The 26275-nt window shown below is 37.7% G+C and overlaps 1 protein-coding gene across 2 annotated transcripts in view; it reads left to right on the forward strand.

The window, feature by feature from the left end:
• rab27a (RAB27A, member RAS oncogene family) overlaps positions 1-25466 on the forward strand; it is a 45205-nt gene extending 19739 nt beyond the window's left edge. For both annotated transcript variants that reach the window (XM_007251869.4, XM_049483608.1), the window contains exons 2-6: positions 2084-2256; positions 5574-5659; positions 8398-8501; positions 14616-14739; positions 20014-25466. In XM_007251869.4, the coding sequence (XP_007251931.1) occupies positions 2104-2256; positions 5574-5659; positions 8398-8501; positions 14616-14739; positions 20014-20215 (669 nt within the window). In that variant the 5' untranslated portion in view covers positions 2084-2103 and the 3' untranslated portion in view covers positions 20216-25466. The remainder of the gene's footprint in view (positions 1-2083; positions 2257-5573; positions 5660-8397; positions 8502-14615; positions 14740-20013) is intronic.
• The last annotated feature ends 809 nt before the right edge of the window (positions 25467-26275 follow it).

The following is a 26275-nucleotide window of genomic DNA, read 5'->3' on the forward strand; positions in this document are numbered from 1 at the left end:
ATTTACCATTTACTGTGTGATAAAGGATATTAAAAAAAAAAAAAGCTTCTGCAGTAAAAGCCTCATTCTTCTTGTTAAAAGCCAACACATTGAGACAAACAGCTTTTGAAATCGGCAGAAATTCTTTCTGTGGATATTGGGTGTTTCTGGGCTTCCTGTTACAATGTCAGCACCTTCTAACTGGCCAGAATATTTTGAAGAGGGAAAACACTTCCCTATTCTGTCCACACTCTTTCCATAAACTCTCACAATTACTTAATTACTCAAATTAAACATCCATTAAACCAGGGGTGTCCAAACTTTTTTTGTTGGGGGCCAGAAGGAGAAATCTATTTTAAGTCACGGGCCACACTCTGTAATAAAACAAATAATGAAATATACCACTTTAAATAATACCTTTTTCCTGATTATTTCATTTACACACCATTTTACTTGACTTACTATCTTTATCTTTGACAGTGTTGTGTAAACTAAGATTTTTCAAACTGATGTTTAACTTCATGATGTCTCTTAATATAAAACATCTTAATTACAGAAACTTTTAGACTCTTTGGCCAGTTTTTCTGCGCTAGAAATGCGCACTCTCTCCGCTTTTAGACTCTTTTGCCATGTTTTTCTGCTCTAGAAATGAGCACCCTCTCCGACTCTTTGGCCCGTTTCTGACACCTAGCGTTCAAACTTTGAATCTCACATTATAAAAACCTGCTTAACAGCGGGCCAACTTTCATTCTATTTCTAAAATATCTCGCGGGCCGCTCCGAAAAAGGAAACGGACCGCAAATGGCCCGCATAGTTTGGACACCCCTGCATTAAACACATTATGAATTTTACCAGTCAGGTTGCATTCTGCACTCTGCTGAAGTACAGCATTATAAGCCCTATCCGGATGGGATTAATTTCTCAGTGGGTTCTGGGGTAGTTTTCTCTTTTATTGGGGTTCTTCTGTGATTTTATTTCCTTCCAGAACGATCATGTATGTGTTTTTCTCAGACGTCCTCTGAGAAAATTACAGGCTGAATGACCTACTGCTCCGAATACACATCTTGGTTTCGTCACTTCGCGTTTAATAAAATAGCTATTTGTCCACTGCCACACACCGTAATTACAGCGGTTAGCCGCTAATGTAAATGCTGCTGCACCCAGCCTTAGTGGAATTTGGAAATCTAAGCTTACTGTAAATAAACAGAAGTGCCGAATTACAGAGGTTGGACTGAGGTCTAATAGTGGGTACAAATGGATGGGATATTCCTCTGTATCCGCAGTGTCACATGTTTACCAGGAATATTTCATAAAAAGCATTATTTACCACCTACAGTAAACAGTGCAGTGAGTGGTAATGATCGTGTTCGGTGACTTCTGGCCAGAGTAGTCCTTACTTATAATACTGCAGTTGAGTGTAGTGTGACATGGGATAAGTATAGGGTCCCTTAACCTTTGCCATCTCCCATGACAGTTAATGGTGATTTATCGTAAATAGACAGTTTTCATAAGTTATCTCAGGGATTCCCAACCTTTTGTTAAATTAAAATTAAATAAAGCACAGCCATGAGCTTTGATCTTTTTTTGTTTCTGTGCACGTGAAGCCTAGTGCTAGATACTACATGCTGTTTTAAATTGTTTAGAATTATGCTTGCTTTTCTCGATTCTCTTGGTCATTGGCTTCACTTGTAGATAGTCCTTCTGTTTTTAATTTTTGTAATATATGTAAAACGCATACAATGCTTCACTCAGATTCTTACATTCTTAGCTTGTTAATCTGCTCGTCATGTTACTGTATTATGCCAGACAAATCAACAAGCTTAAATTACATTTAAAATCACATCTTAAATTACATTTGCTTAACTATATTGGAAGACTTTGGTTTACGGATCCCAGGCAGTACCTCAGCCCACAGGTTGAAAACCATCTATCAAATTGTTTAACCTATAATATTTTCTGATTCCCAAAATATTTTGGTATTTTATTGTTGAAATCTATGTTGCACTAGTTTTGTTGTAAACTACTGCAGTGTTTGGATAAAGTCTGTATGTTTGTGTGTGTGTGTGTGTGTGTGTGTGTGTGTGTGTTTGTGTGTTTTTCTCAGGTCAGTAAGCAGCCCTCACTATGTCTGATGGGGACTATGATTACCTCATCAAGTTCCTAGCCCTGGGGGACTCTGGGGTGGGAAAGACCAGCTTCCTGTACCAGTACACGGATGGCAAGTTCAACTCCAAGTTCATTACCACAGTGGGCATTGATTTCAGAGAAAAGCGAGTGGTGAGTGATTTTCCTATTTTGCTCACTTGTTCTGTTAGTGTGTATGTGTTGGCCCTTTTGGCTCTAAAGTTTTGACTTTTACCTTTTAAATATGGCTTGTGAACGTTTGAGTATGCCCCATATCACTCCAACATCCATTTATAAAACTGACCCATCACTCAGCCAAACCTTTCTGCATATTTGCCTATCCTCCAAACATATTCTTCTATTTTAGTATTTGTACATTTGATTTGAGTATTTGGTCTATATATTTTATACATGTTGACTTCCACAGTTCCCCTTAACTGAACTCTTATATATTAAATATTTAATAAACACTTAATAGTTTTAAAGTTTCAGCAGATGAACCAACACAGCATAATTTATACTTGAGTAGTTCTGTTCTAATAATACATGTACTTCATTAGTGCTTTTCCAATCTCATCAGTGCAAACTAAGTTCATGATGTACTTCTGCAGGTCTGAGACCTGGTCACCTTTATGACACTTAGGGTGTCCAAACATTTGCATAGTACAACTTCTGCAATGTCTTTTATGTTCTTTTAGCTACGAAGGTTGGGTTTACTACTTAAAATTAAAGTGTGTTCCTAAGCGTATGCATGCTGCTGCGTTTAATGTGTGTGTTCGTGTTCCTTCACAGTTCAATGTATTTTGAACACCTTTTCCTTGCACCAACAGACCATGAACTAAGTTGCTCTAGGTGTTTTCCCACAGCTTTCTGGAAGTTTGCTCTCTCCCTTTGGCCGTGGGAGCTGGAGTGTGAATTAAGTACTCACTCCATTCAGATACGCAAGAATTCCCTTTGTATCTGAGGTTTTACCTAAAATGTTACTTCAGGCCAGAGGCAAAAAGCACACTTAAATATGGCCTTCACTAAACAGCATAAATGTATTTTTGGCATTGTCAAAAAATACAAAACTATAATAAAAAATATTGAACGCTTCATAGCATTGATATTCTAATTAAAACGTACTTTAGTAGTGTTATTCTAATTATAAATGTACTTCGGCAGTGCTGTTCTAATTATAAACGTACTTCAGCAATGCTAGCCTAATGATACATGTACTTCTGCACTGCTATTCTAATGATAAATGTACTTCAGCAGTGCTACTCTAATCATTAATGTACTTTAGCACTGCTATTCTCATGAACAATGTACTTCAGCAGTGCTATTCTAATCATAAATTTACTTCAGCAATGCTATTCTGTTTATTAATGTACTTCAGCACTGCTATTATAATCATAAATGTACTTAAGCAGTGTTACTCTAATCATACATTTACTTCAGCAATGATATTCTAATTATAAATGTACATCAGCAGTGCCATTCCTTTTATAAATGTGCCTCAAGCAGTGATACTTTAGTCTTACATGCATTTAAATTTACATAGACAAGGGCACTCAGTCCTATGCTAATGCTAATTTAGCTTGATTGCTAAGGCTAACTCAGCTAATGTTACTATCCTAGTCTTGTACAGCTTTTTTGTTTCAGTTTAAAGACAGTAAAGTTTGTAACTTGTGGAATGTTTATAAAAAGTTCTTCAACATTTTCAGTTATAAAAAATGATCTTTAAAACAATGCACTGTTGCTGAATCATGCAGAGACATATTGTGCTGCCGGCGATTGTGCGTTAACGCATTCTTTAGATGTAGAAGAACTTAAGCCTTGAGGCAACATGAATTGTGTACAGCATGCTCTGGAATCCAAGGAGCTCGAAGCTATGAAGGGTAGAGCCAGAGAGGCCAGAATATTTCAGCTTATTTCAGTTCACTACAATTTAAGTGAGTTCAGTTCAGCCTACTCAAACCAAGCTTGAGAAACTCACCCGAGAGCAGAGCTCCCTCCTAAAGAATAAACAAGCTGTTCCTACAAAGCAAACACCAGCACCAGTCATTAAATCCCAGAGCGACCCAGAGAACGGTGGATTAATGCAGCGTTGCCTCACATTTGGACTGTGTTTGAAAAGCTGTATTCAGAAATCCCTCTATTTAATCAAGATAGGGGCTCAAATCACTCCAGCACACATGTAATAGATCATGATCTAACAGTGGGTCAGCATTCTTTCACCTGCTGGTCTGATAAAGTCTTCTGCTGGGAAGAGAAGGTGCAATAAATTCTTAGAGTGAAATGTTGGTCTTCAAATAAAACCTTAAAAATGCTAACTTTATAACAGATGGGAAAATGTTCTAAGATGAGATCTGTTTAAAAACAAAATGCAAATGTTTGTATGAAACTGCAACCGAACAAAATGAAACATTTAATGAATGGACTAATACTAGGTACCAAACATGATTTTTTGCCTTTTTTCCCCCCATATTCATAAATTGTCTACTATTTTTACCAACCAATTACAAAACTACCCATAAAAAACATTTTTAAACAATTAACATTTTTTTATATTCCAACAGAGGTACCAACAAAACACAATGCATTAACCTTAGCAATGCTATATTTTGAATCAGGTATTTATTTTAGCAGTGTGATTTTAGTTAAAAATTCTCTTAAGCGGTGCTCCTCTATTGATTCAGTTGCCTCAGTCATACTATACTGTTGTCATGTGTGTAAATTTTACACAGTAGAAGGCAGCTAGTCTTTTAGGTTTTTTTTTTTTTTTTTTTTAAATAAAAAACAATGCTAAGGCTAATTTCGCTATCTAGCTACCTCAGCTAATGTTACTATCCTAGCCCTGTATAGCTCTAAATCTTAGCTCGCTGGTGTCATTAAATCATTTTAAACTTTTAATTTCTAACCACCCTCAGACAGCCTGTAACTGTTTTACTTGAGTTTTTTCTTTTACCTTTTTATTTATTTTATTAATTTTGTCCTTTTATTCATTTTATTTTTCAGTTTCAGTTTTAACTTTTGACCGTTTTATTTATTTTATTTGTTTTAATTGTTCTATTTATTTCATTTTCTGTTTTATCTATTTGTAACATTTTTTCTTTGTAAGTGTTATTTTTAGCTGCTTCTTTTTTAGTCTTCTTTTGTTTGTATTTGGGTATGTTTTTTATTATTTTAATTAATTATTTTGTCATCTTTTATTCTGAATGATATTTTTTCTTCTTAATTAAAGCTTTATTGTTTGTTGTTGTTTTAATTAGCTTAACCTAATTAAATACTTTTTTAATTTGTGTTGCTTGGCATTGCTCTAAAGTGTGGTTGAAGGGAAGACCTGCTGTCGCTACTGAAAAAACACCAGAGGAAACAATACAATAAGACTTAAAATATTGGGTGCACTGATAATTAGGTTAAACCTAATTATTGTGGATATTATACAGTGGGTATTATGCTGATTGATTGGCTGTTGTTATTTGAAGGTGTACAAGTCCAGCGGACCCGACGGTACACCTGGTAGAGGTCAGAGGATACACATCCAACTATGGGACACAGCAGGCCAGGAGAGGTGAGAACACTTTGAATTATTGAAATATTAAGACTCAAATTGTTCGGACTGTAAAATAGAGCTGCAGAGTTCTTAACCTACTATTTTACTGCACTAAAGCAGTGTTTATTAATCAGATTATGGCTTTAAAAAATGAATGAGGCACTTCTCATGTTAAACAATCAGAACACTTCTCTCTATATATAGTGGCAGGAAAAAGTATGTAAAGCCTTTTGAATGTCATGGTTTTCTGCATAAATTTGTGATAAATGTGATTTGATCTTCATTCAAGTCAAGAGTATTGACAAATGTAATGTGCCTAAAATAATAACAGAGAAAATAATGATTATTCATGTATTCATTGAGAACAACCATACAAATCTATTAGTGCTAGTGGAAAAAGTATGTAATCCCTTGTGTTAATGGCCTCAAAAAACTAATTAAAGGTGAGTCTTGCTAGTTTGGAGGTGTGGACTAGAGATCATTTGGCTGATAATCTTTTAGGGTTTTCTCCAAACAAGAAGGACGTGTGTCTGCGAGCCATGTCATGCCTAAAAAAGCTATGAACAAATATTCTTAATGTAGATAAAACTGAAAATGGCTACAAAGTGAATTCAGAGACTTTCAGAGAATTCAGAGAATTCATCAGTCATCAGAAACAGATTACCTAATAAAATAAAGTCAAATAAAAGTCAAAGTGACTCCAGGAGCACAATGGAGAATCGTCAGTGAGGTGACAGACAAAGATTTTAAAGTGTCTGTGGAACATAAGTTGTTCCCACGAGTCTACAGTCCAGTAAACCCTGTATATTTGCAGAGTGTCTATGGCAGGTCACTACAAAGAAAGCCTCTGTTTACTAATAGAACATTGCAGCATGCCTGAAGTTTGCAAAAGAGAACATTGGCACTCCACAATGGTAAAATGTTTTGTGTACAGATGACACTCAGAATGAACTATATCCAACATAAAGTGCCACTGGACTTCACCATGGAAACATCAACCCAACCGTGAAGTATAGTGGAGGGAACATCATGATTTGGGCCTGCTTTGCTGCATCAGGGCCTGGCCAGCTTACAATCATTAACAGAAGAATATCTGTCTATCTACAAGATAATGTTTCAGTTTCTGTCTGTACATCAGCTGAAACTCTGTAGAAGTTGGATTATGCAAAGGGCAGTGACCCAAAACAACAGAGCTACAACAGAACAAAATCTTCCTTTTAGAGTGGCCAAGTAAGAGCCCAGATTTCAGATATGATGGATTGATTTTAAGAGTACACTTGAGAGTTGGAATATGACAGACCTAAAGCAGTTATTATAAAGCAGCGATTAATTCAAAGAGTTTATTTATTTTTGTCCACTACCACTTGTGTTTAAATTAGTGTATCCAATCAAGCCTGTATATGAGTAGTAAAGACTAGTTGCTAGCACAGTTAGCTTAGCAGTTAGAGTATCTTGGCAACAGAAAACGCAGGTGCGCCACTGACTAAATACAACATAGACAAATGGCAACAGTCAGAATTTCATTGCTATATTAGCAATGCAGGCATGCCCTACCGTAAATTTACACTTGCTACATACACATACACACATGGATGCGCATCAGTGCACAGACCCCGATTTTACATCAACAATAAACAGAATACTAAATAAAATAACATTGCCGTTCACATAACAGACCTGCATGCACACTTTCACAGTGTGAACAAGCAGATCAGTTTCCTCTGCTGAGTAAACTGAGCACACCTGGCTTTTAAAGGGAATGACAAGTGACACGCTGATTGGTTTATTTTACGTAACGCCTGATGCACACCCATGATTAATACAAGAATTAGTACATATCTTTTGCGCATTTCGAGCCGCACAGAATGTACAGGGGTTGCACAATGAAACTGAAACACCTGTCATTTTAGTGTGGGATGTTTCATGGCTAAATTGGAGCAGCCTGGTGGCCAATCTTCATTAATTGCACATTGCACCAGTAAGAGCAGAGTGTGAAGATTCAATTAGCAGAATAAGAGCACAGTTCTGCTCAAAATATTGCAATGCACATAAAAAAAAATGGGTGACATACCAGAGTTTTAATTTGTTGGTGCACGTCTTGCTGACGCATCTGTGACCAAGACAGCAAGTCTTTGTGATGCATCAAGAGCCACGGTATCCAGGGTAATGTCAGCATACCACCAAGAAGGACCAACCACATCCAACAGGATTAACTGTCCTTCGGGACAATAAATTATTGTGGTCTAAAACCAGGTGTTTCAGTTTTATTGTCCAATCCCTGTACTTTTACCATCAATATGATAGCAAAGACACACTGACGCCTTAAATCAAGTGGCTCAGTTACAGATTGCCAAAATAGGGCCCATAATGTTTTAGGAATAGAATATTTATTAGTTTATCACCAAGTTTTTAAATGATCTATATTGTGATCTGTGGAATATGTAACAGTGCAGTAAGACAGTAGGCCAATCTGAAATGCTTCTCATAATAAGTGGGTTCAGCAAATAAACAAATATAGGCAAAATTGGTGTTTTTTGTGATGTCAAAACAGGCTGTTTGTACAATTTACATTCTGTAGGTTGATGGAATGGACTGTAGGTGAAAATGTACATTTTGAAACTTTATCAATGTTCTAATGAACCATCCAACTGTTTGATTCCTGAAGCTTTTCTGTTTTGCTTATTATGGGCCCTCTAACAGGTTACGTGGAATGTTCTTCATGAGGGTAATGTTCTCTGTGTTGATTGCTTTTCCAGGTTCAGGAGTTTGACGACAGCGTTCTTTAGAGATGCTATGGGTTTCCTGCTGCTGTTTGATTTATCTAATGAACAGAGCTTCCTTAATGTCAGAAACTGGATGAGTAAGTTCATATTATTGTTTACAATTCCATCAGACCATGAGAGACTGCAATTTTTTTTTGTTTCTAATATTTGTATAATATAAATTTAAAGTTGTCTTAAAAAAAAAGCAAAATGAAATTAATAAATGCCTAAATATAGAATTTCCGTTAGAACCATCATGCTTTATTTTAGGAATTATACCTGAGGAAGTAACAGATAGAAACCAGATATTAACAGCATGAATTTTTCTTTTGATTGCTTAGATAATTATTACAGTCTCCTGGCTAAAGCCACAGCCCCCCTCAATACAACAATGGAAAGAAAGGGTTAAGGATGTGTATTTAATGGAAGAAATTACTGCAAACGTAAAATTAAAAAGAGACACATTTAGACAAAATAAGTTTGAGGTAATTGCTATGCCAAAAGTCATGGTCAAGTAAATTGATCGTAATTTCTGCTACCTCTGGGGAAGGTGTAGAATGTCCACAGCTGTATATGTGTGGTGTTATCTTGTGAGTGAGGTAGAGCACTGGCCAGTGACTCAAGTGGTATGAACTGTCAGAGTTTGAGCAAGGTTTGGTGGTGTGTGCCAGACAGACTGTGTTCAGACTTGCTTCCTGCTTCTGTGCCGTTCAGACGCTTCTCTGCTTAGCTCTGCTTAGCTTTGCTATCTTTCATACTTTTCTTTATTTTTAGACATTTTAGAGCTACAGTATCTGAGCTCATTATTTAGATTAGCACTAGCACTACCATATTTTGTTTCTTATTTTATGTTTTCTAGTTTCTTTTGGACATTTTATAGTAGAGCCATAGGCACAGGAATTAGACAAGTTTCTGTAGAGTACTAAAGAAGAAATCTACAAGATGCCTCCTTGTGTGGGTTCAGAGCACCTGTGCTGCCAGAACTGCTACAATCTTCTACAAAGAATGACTGTTTTGGAAACAAATTTTCGGTCCTTGTTATCAGAGTTTAAGGACTGGCATTTCTGCGCTGTTCGAGGACCATCGGAGTGTGGGAGTGCTGCCAGCGGACAACGGGCAGGGATTTTAACGGAGCAGCGAGCAGTGGAGACGAACAGAACTGGACCAGCAGATCATGTGGACATCCCTAATGTGAGTACAGCTGAAAGATATGGGCAAAACCAGCAATGGGTTCGCATTGGAGCTAAACCCAAACGCCATGCCACATACAGCTCTGTAGTGTCCTCCACTCCTGCTAACATAGCACATCTGGCTAAAGCTAATGCTAAAGCTATTGCTCGGAGATCAGAGCACAGAGCCAGAGGAAATCAGTTCCAGTCACTTAGTTTGCAAAACAGATTTGAGCCACTGCAAGACCTCAATGACTTTCCTAATACCAGCCAGTATGATACAGAAAGAACCAGAAGATTCAGCCATTCAAAACACCCCAGGAGAGCCACAGGGCTCCAGGCTGTGGCCACAGCAGACACCCTTGTTTTGGGGGATGACTCTGTTCATGGCATGAAAAATAATCACAAACTCATCGTTCGATGTGAGCCAAACATCACAGTTTCTGAACTGAATGAGAAGCTTCCAACACTACTGGCTGAATACAGAACAGTGAAACGGATTATTGTTCATGTTGGAAAGAATGATACAAGGAAAGAGGAGTCTGAGGTGTTAAAAAGGGACTTTAATGATCTTTTTACCACACTGCGCAAATTCAACATTCAGACATTCATCAGTGGTCCTCTGCCTGCAAGAGGCTGCAATATGTTCTCTAGGCTGTTGGCTTTAAACATTTGGCTTCAGAAAACCTGCAGGTCAAACGGACTGAACTTCATTGACAATTTCAATCTGTTTTTTGGGAAGAGAGAGTTTTTCAGGCGAGATGGACTGCACACCAACAAGAGAGGAGTCAAATTCCTGTCAGAGAACTTCATTTTTTCTCTGTGCAACTTCTCTGTTCCCACTGGTGAAGACACGTCAGCTTTAACACCCAAGGACACTGTCTGCACTACAGAGACACAACATCCTCCCCCCACAGAGACTGCGGAGTTATCGGACGGGAGCCATGATCTGCTGTATCAGCTGCCGGAAACACCGCAACTGCATGAACACTCCACACCATCCTCCATCTCCACCTCATCATCATCATCCTCCATCTCCACCCCATCATCACCCCACCTGAACTTCCCAGCAACCATGGAGAAGCTGGTATCTGCAGGGACAAGACTGACGCTTTCTCTGTCAGCGAGTCCTCAGGTACAGCGGAAAATCAGCACAAATTCTCCTCCACAGTCACCTACTGCCTCACGGACCCAGCAACCCCCATTCTCACCACCACTACACTCCCCAATCAAGGAGTTAGTAAAGGGGACCAAAATGAAGCCCAGTGAGCATGAACATGAGGAAGTATTAAACAAACTCCCCCCACAACCCAAAAAAAAGAGGCAAGCTCCTAAACCACCGGACAGACAGCTTCGCTCTCGACTTCTTCACCAGCAGGAGCCCCTCCCACCTCCCTCCACCATAAGGGAAGAGGCCGCCACAAGCAATCCAGCAAACTGATATCTTTTGGGTCCGTGCTGCTACAATGGTGAAGTCAGCAGTACATGTTTTCAAAACAAGTACGGACCCTGTGTGCCAATTATCTCCCCCATTCCAGTTCTTATCAGAAGCAGAAAGAACAGAGAGTATAGGTCAGATAATGTGAATATATCCAACTTGCAGTATGTAAATTGTAACCCACAGGCTTTGGAACAAAATGCACAGGTTATTAAGTTAGCTCTGCTAAATATCAGATCTCTTACAAACAAGTCCTATCTAATTAATGATTTTATTACAAATTATGGGCTTGATTTTCTGTTTTTAACAGAGACATGGTTAAATTCATGTAGTGCTGAAAGTGTATTAATTGAGTCGGCTCCACCAAACTTTAACTTTTTAAATGTCTCACGTACCGGCAAGAAAGGTGGAGGTGTAGCTATGCTGTTTGATGATACATTCCAATGCAAGCAGTTATCACTTGGTGACTTCATATCTTTTGAATATTTAGGTGCAGTTTTAAAAGGGGCACCAAGAATATTACTAGTAATTGTCTACAGGCCTCCAAGGTACAATGCTGATTTTATTGATGATTTTACAGATATGCTGTCTTTTATTTCTACTGAATTTGATCATTTTATTATTGCTGGTGATTTTAACATTCATATTGATAATCCCAAGGATAATTATGCCAGAGAACTCTATGATGTATTTGACTCTTTTGAACTCTCTCAGCATGTGACTGGAAGCACACACTGTCATGGTCACACCCTGGATTTGGTTATTTCGAAGGGTCTCAACATATCAGCTTCTATTAAGGATGTTGCACTATCAGATCACTACTGTGTATTCTTTGAAATGTGGACTTCAATACACAGTGAAACCAGACAGATTAGGTACAAGAAAAGGCAGATAAATGACATGACAGCTGAACTTTTTGTGAGCAAAGTGTGCTCTGCACCATGCAAACCATCAGACTCTGTAGATACTCTGCTGGATAGTTTTAACTCAAAAACTGCTAGAGTTTTAGATGAGATTGCACCAGTTAGAGTTAAAACCATGCCATGCAAGCAGAAAGCTCCATGGAGAAATGATGCTGCAGTTCAGCTCCAAAAGAGAGAATGCAGAAAGGCTGAGCGCAGATGGCGTAAAACCAAGCTTCATATTCACAAAGAAATTTTTAAAGATAGATTGCGTGATTACAATAAAATAATGTGCACATGTAGACAATCCTACTTCTCCAGCATTATTAACAATAATATTAACAATAGCAAAGTTCTTTTCACTGTGGTTGACAGACTAACTAACTCATCTACATATATGACCTCTGAGCTAGTTTCAACTGAGAGATGTAATGAGTTTGCTAAATTTTTTAATACTAAAATCCACAATATCAGACAAGCCATCAGTACATCTCTATCCACCAAGGAGCCCTCGTGCTCTCCAAAACCATGCATCATAGTCAACATGTCCCAATTTAGCACTATTAATGAAGAAGTTTTAATTGATACAGTGAGTCACCTCAAATCATCCACCTGCAGTCTTGATACATTACCAACCAAGTTTTTAAAGAATGTGTTTTACTCAATATCAGCAGACATTCTTCAAATAGTAAATACCTCACTCATGTCAGGTGATTTTCCAAATTCATTAAAAACAGCCGTTGTGAAGCCTCTCTTAAAAAAGAAAAATTTAGATACAAACTTATTAAACAATTACAGACCAATTTCTAATCTACCATTCATTGGAAAAATAATTGAAAAAATTGTCTTCAAGCAAGTTATGCACTTCCTGTCCATAAATAACTGTCTAGACCAATTTCAGTCAGGTTTCCGGCCCAATCATAGTACTGAGACTGCGCTTATTAAGGTTATCAATGACATTCGCTTAAACACAGACTCAGGAAAAATATCTATTCTACTACTGCTTGATCTCAGTGCTGCTTTTGACACCATTGACCACAACATTCTCATAGATAGACTTGAGAACCGGGTTGGAATTTCTGGAACTGTCCTAAAATGGTTCAGTTCATACCTTCAAGGAAGGAAATACTTTGTGGAAATGGAAAATAATGTTTCTGAGACTGTGCCAGTGACCTGTGGTGTACCCCAGGGTTCAATTCTTGGGCCACTCTTATTTAATTTATATATGATTCCTCTGGGTGAAATCATGCGTGACTATGGGATATCTTACCACAGCTATGCAGATGACACTCAGATCTACATGGCCCTCTGCCCAAACAATTTCAGTCCCATTGACTCACTGTGTAAATGCCTTGAGCAGATAAATAAATGGATGGGACAGAACTTTCTGCAGTTAAATAAAGATAAAACAGAGATAATTTTATTTGGGAATAGTAATGAGAGGCACAGACTAGCTGCCTATCTGGATTCAAAAAGCCTAAAATCTAAAGAACTAGTGCGTAATCTTGGTGTACAAATGGACTCTGATCTCACTTTTAACAGTCACGTCAAAGCCGTCACCAAATCAGCATTTTATCACCTCAAGAACATAAATAAGATCAGAGATTTTCTGTCTAAAGCAGATCTGGAGAAACTCATCCACGCCTTTATTTCTAGTAGGATTGATTACTGTAATGGACTCCTAACTGGACTCCCAAAAAAGACCATCAAACAGCTTCAGCTGATTCAGAATTCAGCAGCCAGAGTTCTGACTAGGAGTAAAAGAAGGGAGCACATCACCCCCATCCTTAAATCCCTGCACTGGATACCAGTATGTTACAGAATAGACTTTAAGGTACTGTTACTGGTCTATAAATGTGTTAATGGTGCAGGACCAGCATATTTATCTGATGTGCTCCAGCAGTATGAGCCGAGCAGAACTCTCAGATCATCAGGAACTGGTCAGTTAGAGCTGCCTAAAGTAAAAACTAAACACGGAGAGGCAGCGTTTAGCTACTACGCTGCTCTTAAATGGAACCAGTTAACAGAGAGTGTTAGAAGAGCTCCAACACTAAACATGTTTAAATCCAGACTGAAAACCTACATGTTTGATCAGGCTTTCAGCTCAGTTTAAAACACTGCAGCTCCGCCCACTTTTATTCTGTAACGGCACTTTTATATTATGTTTTTTTCTTATTTTAATTTTATTTCCAATTCCTTGTTGTTCTTTTACATGTTTTTAATTTTACTTCTTGACTCTTATTTTAGTTTTTATTTTCCATTTTTACTGTTATTCTTTTACATGTTTTTTTATTATTATTTTTTAATTTGAGTTCTCTGTGTATTTTCTAATTTGTAAAGCACTTTGAATGACCGCTGTGTATGAAAGGTGCTATATAAATAAACTTGCCTTGCCTTGCCTTGCCTTGCCTTATTTCTTTTTAAAGAAACCAAGTTAACAAACAAAGAAGTAGAAGTGGCTATATAACATAGACTTTTTACAGCAAGCTGGGACACATTCTTGGTGATAAGCCCAGGTGTTAGTGACAAAACTTTCTTCATAGCTGTAGAAGATGAAACCGAAACTTAATGTGAAGCGTTTCTTTCGTTCGTGGTGATCAGTTTATCTGCTGTGTGAGCGTAGCCCCACACACAGTGTTGGCTCATGAAGAGCTCAGTTCTACCTTGCTCTCTCACCTTTTCTGTTGTTGCTCCTTCATGCAGGTCAGCTGCAGATGCACGCGTATTGCGAGAACCCTGACATCGTCTTGTGTGGAAACAAGTGTGATCTAGAAGACCAGCGTGCTGTCAGCGAGGAGGAGGCGCGAGAGCTAGCTGAGAAATATGGGTGAGAACCAGTTTGGCTGAAAATAAGTCATTAGGCAAAAATGCTGCAGTTTGGATTATGCCAGCAGAATGGTGCGCTTTCAGTCAGTGCCATATTAATAGTGTTTTAAATAATTCCTGTAAGCCTAATCTGAATCTGAAAACGATAGGGGTATAGACTAGGCTAATTCTGTATGCAGACATGTGATCTAATGGCTGTAGTGTGAAATTGCACTAATGTGCACTAATTCAGGAGTATTGTGCAATTATTAAAGTGTTGCGCACAACTGCACGAGTTTCGTAATAGTCAAATACAGACTTTCGGAAATGGCATCAGATGGATACATTTTTCATTACTACTATTGGTCCAGACAGTCGTGTACTAGCCTTCTCATTAGGTGCCACTACTTGTGCATACCCTTTTAATCTACTTGTATAAACTGAAAATACAGTAAAGGAAATAATTATTTGATCCGTTGCTGATTGTGTAAGTTTGTCCTCTGACAGATATGAACAGAGTATAATTTTAAAGGTAAGTTCATTTTAACAGAAAATCACATTGTATAAATTATAAACATTTATTGGCATTGTGCAGAAAGAAATAAGTTTTTGGTCACTCTGGCAAACATGAATTAGTACATGGTGGAAAAAACAGTAGTCAGATTTTTTTTTTTGTAGTTAATGAGGTTTAAATAATCAGGTTTGATACTTGTCAGGAGGAATTTTGGTTCATTCCTTTTTGCAGATCATCTCTAAATCATTTAGATTTTGAGGCTGTCGCTTGACTTCTTAAAGCTTCAGCTCTCTCCATAAGTTTTCTATGGGATTATGGTCTGGAGACGGACAAGACCACCTCATGACCTTAATTTGCTTTTTTTTTTTTTTTTTTTTTACCATTTCTTTGTTGCCTTGGCTGTATGTTTTGGGTCACTGTCATGCTGGAAGACCCAGCCACAACCCAGGTTGATACTCAGGATTTTACAGTACATGGCTCCATCCATTCTCCCAGTAATGCGGCAAAGTATTCCTGTGCCCTTAGCAGAGAAGCACCTCCAAAACATTATTCCCACCCTCATTGTTCCTTGGGTCAAAGTTAGCATTTTTCTTCCTCCAAACACGGCGAGTTGAGTTAATGCTTTTATCTCAACTGACCACAGCACCTTCTCCCAATTACTCTCAGAATCATCCACTTGTTAATTTGCGGGCACTGCAGGATTTGAATCCATTACAGCATAATGTGTTACCAATGGTTTTCTTGGTGACTGTGGTCCAGTTCTCCTATGTAGTTTTAGGCTGATCTCTCTTCTTCCTCATGATGAAGGATACCCCACGAGGTGAGATTTTGCATGGAGCCCCAGATCGATGTTGATTAACAGTCATTTTGTATTTCCTCCGTTTTCTTACTATTGCACCAGCAGTTGTCTCCTTCTCACCCAGCGTCTTACTTCTGGTTTTGTAGCCCATTCCAGCCTTGGGCAGATCTATGATCTTGTGCCTGACATCTTTAAAAAGCTCTTTGTTCTTGTTTAGATTTAGAGTTTAGAGTCTGACTGATTAATTGAGTCTAAGGACAGGAGTCTTTTATACAGGTGACAGTTTAATACAGCTGTCTTTAATGCAGGTAACGAGTTAAGTAGGTGCGTCTTACTGGTCTGTAGAATTGTAATGGTTGGTAGGGGATCAAATACTTATTTTTCTCTGCAAAAGGCAATTACATTTATATAATTTATACAAGGTGTTTTTTTTAGGATTTTATTTTTGATATTCTATATCTCACTGTTATGCAAGTCAAAACCACTTTGGTGTTCCTGCTGGAAATTTCTGGACCTTTATGCGTGCCAAATGTGGATTTAAAAAATATGTGGTCAGTCAGTCATTCAGCTATTTACCCTATCTGACACGTTCTTATCCAGAGATGCTGAATTCCAGCAACAGCTGGAATTCATTAAAGTCTCAAAGTTCTCTGTGCCTTGTAGTACCTTTATGGTGGCCTGCTAACAAACAGAAGATATATTAGAGTTCCTCTGAAGATGTCTTGCCTTGCTGTGAAGTTTGCTTAGAGGGCAGAGGCAGCGGTGTTTGTTTAAGCCCAGGCCTGCTAATCACACGAAACTTACCAAAATGCCAAGGTGGCTGCCCAACTGCAGGGTAAATATTTACTGAGCTAATGTAAAGTATCTTAGCCACATGCTTAGCAAACGGAAGCCCGTGTTATTTGTAATGCTTGTCATCTTGTGGAGATGTTATTTTGAGGCATTTGAAATTCAGATTTGGAGTACTCTGAATTAAATTCACTGTTGGACTTAAAAATATCAGCACAAGAACAGAAAAAACAAGCATGAACTTAATAAAGTTGCTGAACCACTGTTTGTAGTTAGCAGTAGTTTGTGCTGTGTTCTGAGCACTGCAGTTTGGCTACAGTGGTTTTGCTGAATATGTTCTGAATGTGTAATTTGTAATTTATGCTGTGAAGCAGTGGTCAGTCCTCCAGGAGATTTCTTTTTTAGCAGGACTTCCTAGTGGATATGACTCATTAGAGCTGCAATTACTCTGTTGATCTGCACTGTTTGCTTTGACTGGGGTAAAGAATCCCACCTTTCTTTACTTGGTGAAGAAGAAAAGAATGGATGTGGAATGTTTTCATGTCCTTAATTTTGTTTAGATTGGTCATCTTGTGAAATGAGTCATATTTAAACTCATTATTTCACAATCCTGCTAAGAGAAATGTGTGGGTAGTGTCTCAGACGAAACACAGTCAAGCTGTATGTCTCTACACTTAAGCAAGAGGTTGAGAAATGCTTAAATTGTGATGCAACATGTTCTTATATTCTCATAACATTACACTGGCAGGAAAAACGAATTTTTGAGAAAAATAGAACACCAAAGTTTACTTGGACCTCACAGTTAAATTCTTCAGGAAACTGGTTAGTACATTCTGTAATCTCAAATTTCACCACAATTAGATTAAAGAGCAGTCAGTTGGATGTTTTTCTGCTTTAGCAGTATTGAATAGCAATAGTATTAACAGTTTAGATGATTGCCGCCCACCATGCTTGATAGAGAAACTGGAGGCAGAGTTTCTAACTTTAGGATGCAATTTTATCTAAAAATGGGTTTTCCTGGACAAATCACATTTTACCCAAATGCTACCATGCTATGTGTTTGAGGATAGAAAATTCAAACTAATCTATTATTTATACCTGGATTTAAAGTAATTCACAATTATTCACAACAAGTTAGGACTGTTTGGAAAAAAAATGTTTCTTACATGTAATTTAACTTTTATTTTATGAACCCAAGTTATTTTAGTCTGTCCAACTTCATTTTGTTTGTTTATGTACATCCATTCCTGCATTTCATGCCTGCAAAACATTCCAAAATAGGGGCCCATATTGTTTTAATTGGACTAATAAACACTGTGTATTAGAATGTATGTACAGTGGCGTGAAAAAGTATTTTCCACTCTACAGATTTCTTTTATTTCATTGCTTTTTTGTCAATATGATAGAATATGATTATTAAACTAAATTTTATATCAGGCAGAGATAACACGGGTAAATATAAAAATCACTTTTTAAATTATCATGTTATTTATTAACAAAAAACTTATCAAAACCAATCTAGCCCTGTGTGAAAGTGTTTGCTCCCTAAATCTAATAACTTGGTTGTGCCGCCCTTGGCAGCAACAACTGCAGTCAAGCTTTACTGATAACTGGCAAGTCAGTCTTTCACATCTCTGTGGAGGAATTTTCACCTACTCTTCTTTGTAGAAATGTTTTAATTCAGACACATTGGAGGGTTTTCAAACATGAACCTCCTGTTTAAGATCATGACACAGCATCTCAATTTTGACTAGGCCACTCCAAAACCTTTGTTTTTAAAGCCATTCAGAGGTGAACTTGTTTATGTGTTTTGGATCAAAAGCAAGTGCGCCTGCTAGTGGTCACCTGCCACCACTGCACCCTTTCATCTTGTTAAGAGACCAGCAGCATCACACCCTCCACACTTTTATACAGATAGCAGATTTCAGATAGCTCAGGAGAACATGCCTGACAATATTGTCTTAAAAAGTGGTCCTGGAAAACTGCAACTAGGGCCCACCTCCTCTCACACAGAACTTTACTACAGAAGGTATACTCCAGTTTTTCCAGCTTGGTCTATGTGTGCTGTATCTGGAGCATACAGTAATGATAATCCACATCTCTGTGGAGGAATTTTCACCTACTCTTCTTTGTAGAAATGTTTTAATTCAGACACATTGGAGGGTTTTCAAACATGAACCTCCTGTTTAAGATCATGGCACAGCATCTCAATTTTGACTAGGCCACTCCAAAACCTTTGTTTTTAAAGCCATTTAGAGGTGAACTTGTTTGTGTTTTGGATCATTGTCCTGCTGCAGAACCCAAATACACCTGAGCTTGAGGTCACAACGTGATGGACGGACATTCTCTTCCAGGATTGTCTGGTAAACAGCAGTATTACAGCAACATCTACAGTATTACAGCAAGTTGTCCAGATTCTGAAGCAGCAAAGCAGCTCCAGATCATCACACTACCACCACCGTGTTTTACATTCAGTATAATGTTTTTTTTCTGTAATGATGTTACACTTTCCAAACAGTACAATATTTTTCACGTCAGTCCAAAGAATATTTACCCAAACTCCTGGGGTTCATCATGATGTTTGTTGGTAAATGTGAGACGAGTCGTTGTGTTCTTTTTGTTCAGCAGTGTTTTTTTTTATCTTGGAATTCTCCCATGGAGACCATTTTCACCCAGTCTCTTTCTGATTATTGAATCAGTAACTCGGTGACCTTTAAATTATGTTTTTTGTCTTTTGTGACTTCCTGGATGAGTTGTTTCTTCAGATCACGGCATAATGTGTTGATTTTTATATCTTTTAGCTGCTGCATGTTGTTAGACAGGTCCTATTTAAGTGATTTATTCTACAAGTCTAATCAGGATTGGTTGTGGTTAGTAATATTGAATTCAGCTTTTAAAAAGTGTCACAGATCATTTATTGGGGGGCAAACACTTTTTCACAAAGAGCTAGATTGGTTTGATTTTTATATATATTTTTTTAAAAGTGATTTTTATATTTACTCAAGTTATATTTGTTTGATATTAAAGTTTGTTTGATAATCTGAAAAATGGAAATATGACAAAACAATTTCAAACAAATTTAATTCTGTTCGTGTTTTCCATCTGTCTGTTGTCACTTAGAAAACCATTAAACAACATAATTTGAACAGAATGTTTGCTTAAACCATATACTTACCACCCTTTTTCCTTTTCAGGATCCCATACTTTGAGACGAGTGCAGCTAACGGTGAAAACGTCAGTCGGGCAGTGGAGGTTCTGCTGGATCTCATAATGAAGCGGATGGAGAGGTGTGTGGACCGGTCCTGGATCCCTGATGGCACCATGCGCTCAAACGGGCACAGCGGGAGCGAGCTGGTTGAACCACCAACGCCAGAAAAAAGCAAGTGCGCCTGCTAGTGGTCACCTGCCACCACTGCACCCTTTCATCCTGTTATGATACCAGCACCATCACACCCTCCACACTTTTATACAGATAGCAGATTTTAGATAGCTCAGGAGAACGTGCCTGACAATATTGTCTTAAAGAGTGGGCCTGGAAACTTTACTACAGAAGGTATACTCCAGTTTTTCCAGCCTGGTCTATGTGTGCTGTATCTGGAGCATACAGTAATGATAATTTCAAAATCTTTAATACTTTATAGCCAATAGTAAGGAGCTAAAGCATCTGCTCATTGACTTCTATTAAAAATATGTTTCGAGTCAAAGCAATGTTATTGTCTGTGGCTTGCAGTCACACACTACACATGCAGCAAACTGAAATTAGGTTGAAAAACACAGGAGTGCTCCTTTAACTGTAAGACTGTTAGACAGAAAGTAACACTGAGGTTACTGTTCTGAGCTATGTCAACCCACATGCATTAGAAATGCAATATTATGTCATATCCTCTCACACAGGCACTGACTTCCTGAAGCCATCACCACGTGTTAAAATTGTCAGCATAAATGAAACTGTGCGCAACACCTGAAACATTTATGCTTTTGGCTTCAGAAAGTCAGTACTGTTGGCAGGTTTAAAGTCTCTTCATATCATCTTACTGGCCTCGCACAGTAAGGAATGTAACTGAGACTGTATTCAGCGGGTATATGTGCATGTGTGTCTGTCACCTTTTTATCAATGTGTCAAAAATATGATAAAAGAATGAGAGAAATGTTGTTTTTTGGAAAAGAGTTGTTTCACAAGTGCTTTATTAAAATGTGATCGGCCGGGTTTCTGGACACAGATTAATCTAAACTCACCCTGAAAATAAGTAGACAAGAGTGGAACTCTGATTCATCTTGGTCTAGAAACCCAGATTAAAGGTTCAGTGGAAAATCAGATTTACACAGCTCACCCAACCCCACCGCTCCCCTTACCACAAACATAGCTGTTCTGCCAGGAGATGTTTGGAGGCACATGTTTGCTTCTTCATTGTTACAGTGAAGCTATGTGACCAGTAGGCAATAAATAAATTAATTAATTAATAAAACAATAAAAGCCAATACTCTGCTCTGGTTATCCAGCTCAGCTGTGTCCCATTTGTGTACTACACACTAATACTGTAAGGTATAAATTATATACTAATCCTTAAACGAAAGATGGGAAGATTAGTATATTAACTAGTATATAACTTAGTATACTAATGTTCTTACCTGTCTTGTACTAACTGGAAGTGTCTAACCATGTCTATGCCAACATTTGACATTGAGTCCCTTCTAACATTTTTTTATAGTCATTTTTCCAGACGTAAGTACCTCAGCCCAACTTTCAGCTTCAACTTTTCAGCTGCGTTGTGGGATAATAGTGGCCATTGTAAACCCTCCTTAAATAATGATAAATATTTGATTTAAATATATATATTGGGTATTTTGTCTACACTACATACTTAGTACTTAAAAACTAGTTAGTATTAGTAATTAGTATACAATCTGGACGCAGCCTATGATTTTGTTTGAGTCTGCAGGCATGACCGAACTGACCAAGTCGGACCATCAGTATGACCAATCTTGACCGTGCGGGTTGATGAGTATGACCAACATCAAACCAAAACCAAATGCAACATAAACTATACTGGTCAAGAGCTGGTTAAACCATGTGACTAGCAGCATGACCAGCACAACGGTCTGTGTTTATTGTGGTTCAGTTTAGACCATCTGAAACCAGCAAGCGGCAAAAGCTTAAAGACATAGTCACCAATATAATCACACGCTTCCGACACATCTCTCAGACCACTCAAACTGTGTCTAGACCTTTGTTAAGGTGGTACAGATTTGTGTATGTGCTTTAGAGCAATATGATAATATTTTATTGTATGGTAATATGTTTGTTATTGTGATAAATGATGTGCATTTCTGAGTATATTGGTCATTTCATCAGTGCTTAAAAACACACTGATTAACTGCACATTTGATTACAAAAAGTGTATTTAGTCCTTTTTAATTGGGTGAAGTGCAGCAAAAAAATGAAATAACTAGCATTTAATCATTGTTTATTGCCTGTGAAAATATGACAAACATTGTGTATTTTAAAAATGTCTTTAAATATCACAATACGGGGCACCGAGTGGTCCAGCGGTCTAAAGCGCTGCCACTATGAGCGGGAGGTCGCAGGTTCAAACCCCCACTCATGCTGCTTTACCATAAAGCTGCCGGTGTTCAGAGGAAGCAAAATTGGCCCTGCTCCCTCCGGGTTGGTAGACGGCGCTCTCTCCCCACATCACTCCTAGGGTGATGTCCACTGAGTTGCTGCGCTTTCCTCCGAGCGTGCTGGCTACTCAGCTACTCAATCAACAGCAGCTCAAGAAAAAGACGTGGCTGACTTCACATGTATCGGAGGAAGCATGTGCTAGTCTTCACCCTCCTGGTGTGAAGATTTAATTAAGTAAAGTAGAGCAGGACAATATATCATTATTTTATCATATTGTGATCATGATCGCTGCTTAAAGAACACTGGTACAACAGTATATTCCTTTGCAGAGTATGTAAACATTATAGATAAAATACTGTATTTAAAAAGAGTATTTGATTTGTTTGCTGGTGCATTTGGTCAAAACATGATCAACACTCTGGTATTATAATATTTTCTTTCAATTTTAGCCATACCGTCAAGCCCTAGTCTAAAGATATTCTTCGGTTATTTTGAGCAATCAAAAATGTGAGTTTTAACCCATTTAGATATTCAAACATAGTCTCAAACTAATGCTCTATCCATCAGCCAATGTTATTGCCAGTCTACACAAGCCTTAGTCTAACTGATACTAATATTATAACATCATTTGTAATATTTTGTATTAAAACCTGTCTTTTTTAAAGGTCAATCAACCAATCAAATCTGATGACCTGGATGTGATTTGAGTTTGATTGGGTTGAGAGAAACACATGGGCATATATTTACAGAAAATATTTGGATGACTATTAATTTTTAGCAGTTGCTGTTAGAGCTACGTTAGCATTATAATCCAGTTCTAACCTAAAAAAAACAAAACTTGGATATCAAATGTGTCTTGGCTTATCAACTGTCTGGGGAAGGGAATATTGTGTACATTTGATTTCACACTCAACCATTCCACCAAGTGTGTTTTACATATGTTGGTTGAGGAGATTTCATTTCATTGTCATTTCTTTTTTTTTTTTTTTCGTTTTAGTGCCTTTTTGTTATTTTTTTCCTCCATCAGTGTATAAGTGCAATTTAGAGAACTGATCTCATGGACTCTCTCACAGGCTTGTTATGAATGGTTTTCTACATTTCTGTACATCACCAGCTATCCAGTATAACGGCTTCAGTACACCAGTTTAACCATTTCAGCTGCTGTGATGGACACTTTTCTCCTTGTCAGGTTTTTTTTTAAGTTTTGTTGTTCTGCTCTGTTTAGTAATCTAGTCTTTAAAGTCTGAGCACATGAAATCAGCAGATATTTACTGTAGTTGATGATTTATTGTAGGCTGTGTGTGCAATGATGTATCAATCTTTGGCATTTTCTGTTTTTCTCAATAGTTCAGTTGGATTTCAACACGGTAAACTGGTCCTGCCTTGCTGGTGTTTTTGCTTACAGTTTTAGACTAGTATAAGGATTTTCTTATCTAATCCAAAACACCACAGACACTGTTTACAACTGGTCACTTCTAATGTTTTAGTAAAGACTGATAGACTTGACATGGCTCGGTCTTGGTTCGGTCTGCTCTAAGTAAAGACAAATACATTTAGTGTTCGAGTCCAAGTCAAGAGGAAGATATTTAGTGTTTGAGTCCAAGTCCAGTCCAAGACCAAGGCGTTTAGTGGCCGAGTCCAAGTCAAGGCCTTAAGGCATTTAGTAGCTAAGTCTAAGTCAATACAAAGACACTTAGTAGTTGGGTCCAATTCAAGATCAAGACATTAAGTTCTTGAATTCAAATCAAGACCAAGACCAGGTGTGTCAAAGACCAAAACATTTTTTTCCCATCATATACAAATAAGAACAAGAAAGTGAAAAAAATAAAATCTGTAAATTATTGTTTATTACACATGATGTATATTAACACATTTATTTCATTAAATATTTTTTTAAAAAACTTCAAATAATATACAGAACAAAAGTTTAGTTTCTAAATAACGTTAGCTCACTTAGAGACCAAGACAGGACCAATTCCAAATGAAGTCAAGACCAAGAAGATACTGAGAACGAAGTCATACTACAACAGTAGTATCTGGATAAGACCGAGCCACATATAGTGTGCAGAACAGATGTAAAAGATGCAAAATCAAAATTGTGAATGCACAGACACATGCAGGACACATTCACATACCATAACTCCTCCAAACACAAGGCAGCATGGACTGCCTAAGCCATTGCCTTCCTTTGTGTGTGAAGTAATGCAGAATGGCACATGAATTGTGCACACCACACGAAGAAGCTGAACAGATAAACAACTTGTCACATATTCTGTCCCACACAACAGTTGTATTTCAGTCTAACAGGAGATGCATTTGATTACTAAGTGTAAATGCATGTGGTTACATTTTTACCTGAATACAATCCAGATACTAGTCATGTGAAGTGACCAGATTTAAACAGAGTCTAATTCAACTCATTAGCTACCAATAGTTGCCTGCTAATGAAGTGTGTGTGTGTTAAGGGAACATGAATAGCCTAAAATCATTCTACTCTCTGAAACTGAAAGTGCACTAACACTAACATATAATTTCATAGATTTCAGTTTAGGTAAACGGGCTGAGGTTGCCAATGAATGTTCATAGTGTTCAAAGTGCCAATAAGACAGAATGTGTAATTGTGTTTTTCCTGGAGGATTCTGTGTCTTACATGCCAGATTTTAGGCTGTGCCACTGTTTTATAAAGGCATTTTCTGAAAAAAAAAATAAGAAAATGAACCTGGTTGACTAACAGTCAAGCTACTACCTTTCCTACAACTGTCCAGAAGATCCAGAAGATCAATTCAATATCAATTTTAAGCCATTGACCAGTTGTTGTTCAAGTGCTCACAAGTACAGCATAAACAACTACCAGTCATTATCCACCAAGACTTTGGATACACAATCACTCATGAAGCATCTATCCTAATGTATAGTCTTTAACACTGAATCCACGCTAAACACTGTCTCTATGCCAAATATGAAAAAAAAATGTTTCAGAAAAGAAATATATTTTATTATTTATTAAAATGGCTTCACAAAGCATTTCGTTGTGTGGTTGGTGTTCTTGTGTCTTTTTGCTTCTGTAAGATGAATTGCACAGTTTGCACGGTTGTGTTGGACACAAATGGATTATGACGTATGCTTTTAACCCATCCTTGCAACCAAACACACACACACACACACACTGGACAGTGATAGCTCAAGACTGGAGGCGAGGTAAGTCTTGGCTGCAGTGGGTCAGGGGCCCCGCAGTGGTAACTTAGCAAACCCAGCTATTGAATCCACAACCCTGTCATCAATATCCCAGTGCTTGAGCCGCTTAACCACTTAGGGACTTGAACCCAAGACCCCAGTACTAAGAGACAAATGATCTAGCCACCAAACCAATGTACTACCCAAATAAATGGTTCATTGTAGAGAGAATAACAAAAACTGTGGAAAACAGTAGCTGTGGCTTTAGGCATAGGCTTCTCTTTGTCATAAAAGCCTGTTCCAAAGCTCAGAAAGCAGCTTATATTTAGAATTACAGAATTTAGAATTAGAATTACTGATACAATGTATAAATGGGGGAAAAAACAGCACCATGGAAATGGCAGCAAACTATGGCTGCATAAAGAGATATTTTTTTAAATATTCATTTTTATGATTATAATTAATTTCTGTGAAAACAGAAGTGTCAGGACACTTTTGCTGTTGTCACTACAAAATTTTCAGGACGATATATTGTCCCAGAAATTAGTGCAATAAACCATAATATTGTCATTTTAAAGCGCCTATATATATATATATATATATATATATATATATATATATATATATATATATATAGTCAGGGCGATTGCTCTAAGACT

The sequence above is a fragment of the Astyanax mexicanus genome, chromosome 9 (genome assembly GCF_023375975.1).
Source record: "Astyanax mexicanus isolate ESR-SI-001 chromosome 9, AstMex3_surface, whole genome shotgun sequence".
NCBI classification, from domain to species: domain Eukaryota; kingdom Metazoa; phylum Chordata; class Actinopteri; order Characiformes; family Acestrorhamphidae; genus Astyanax; species Astyanax mexicanus.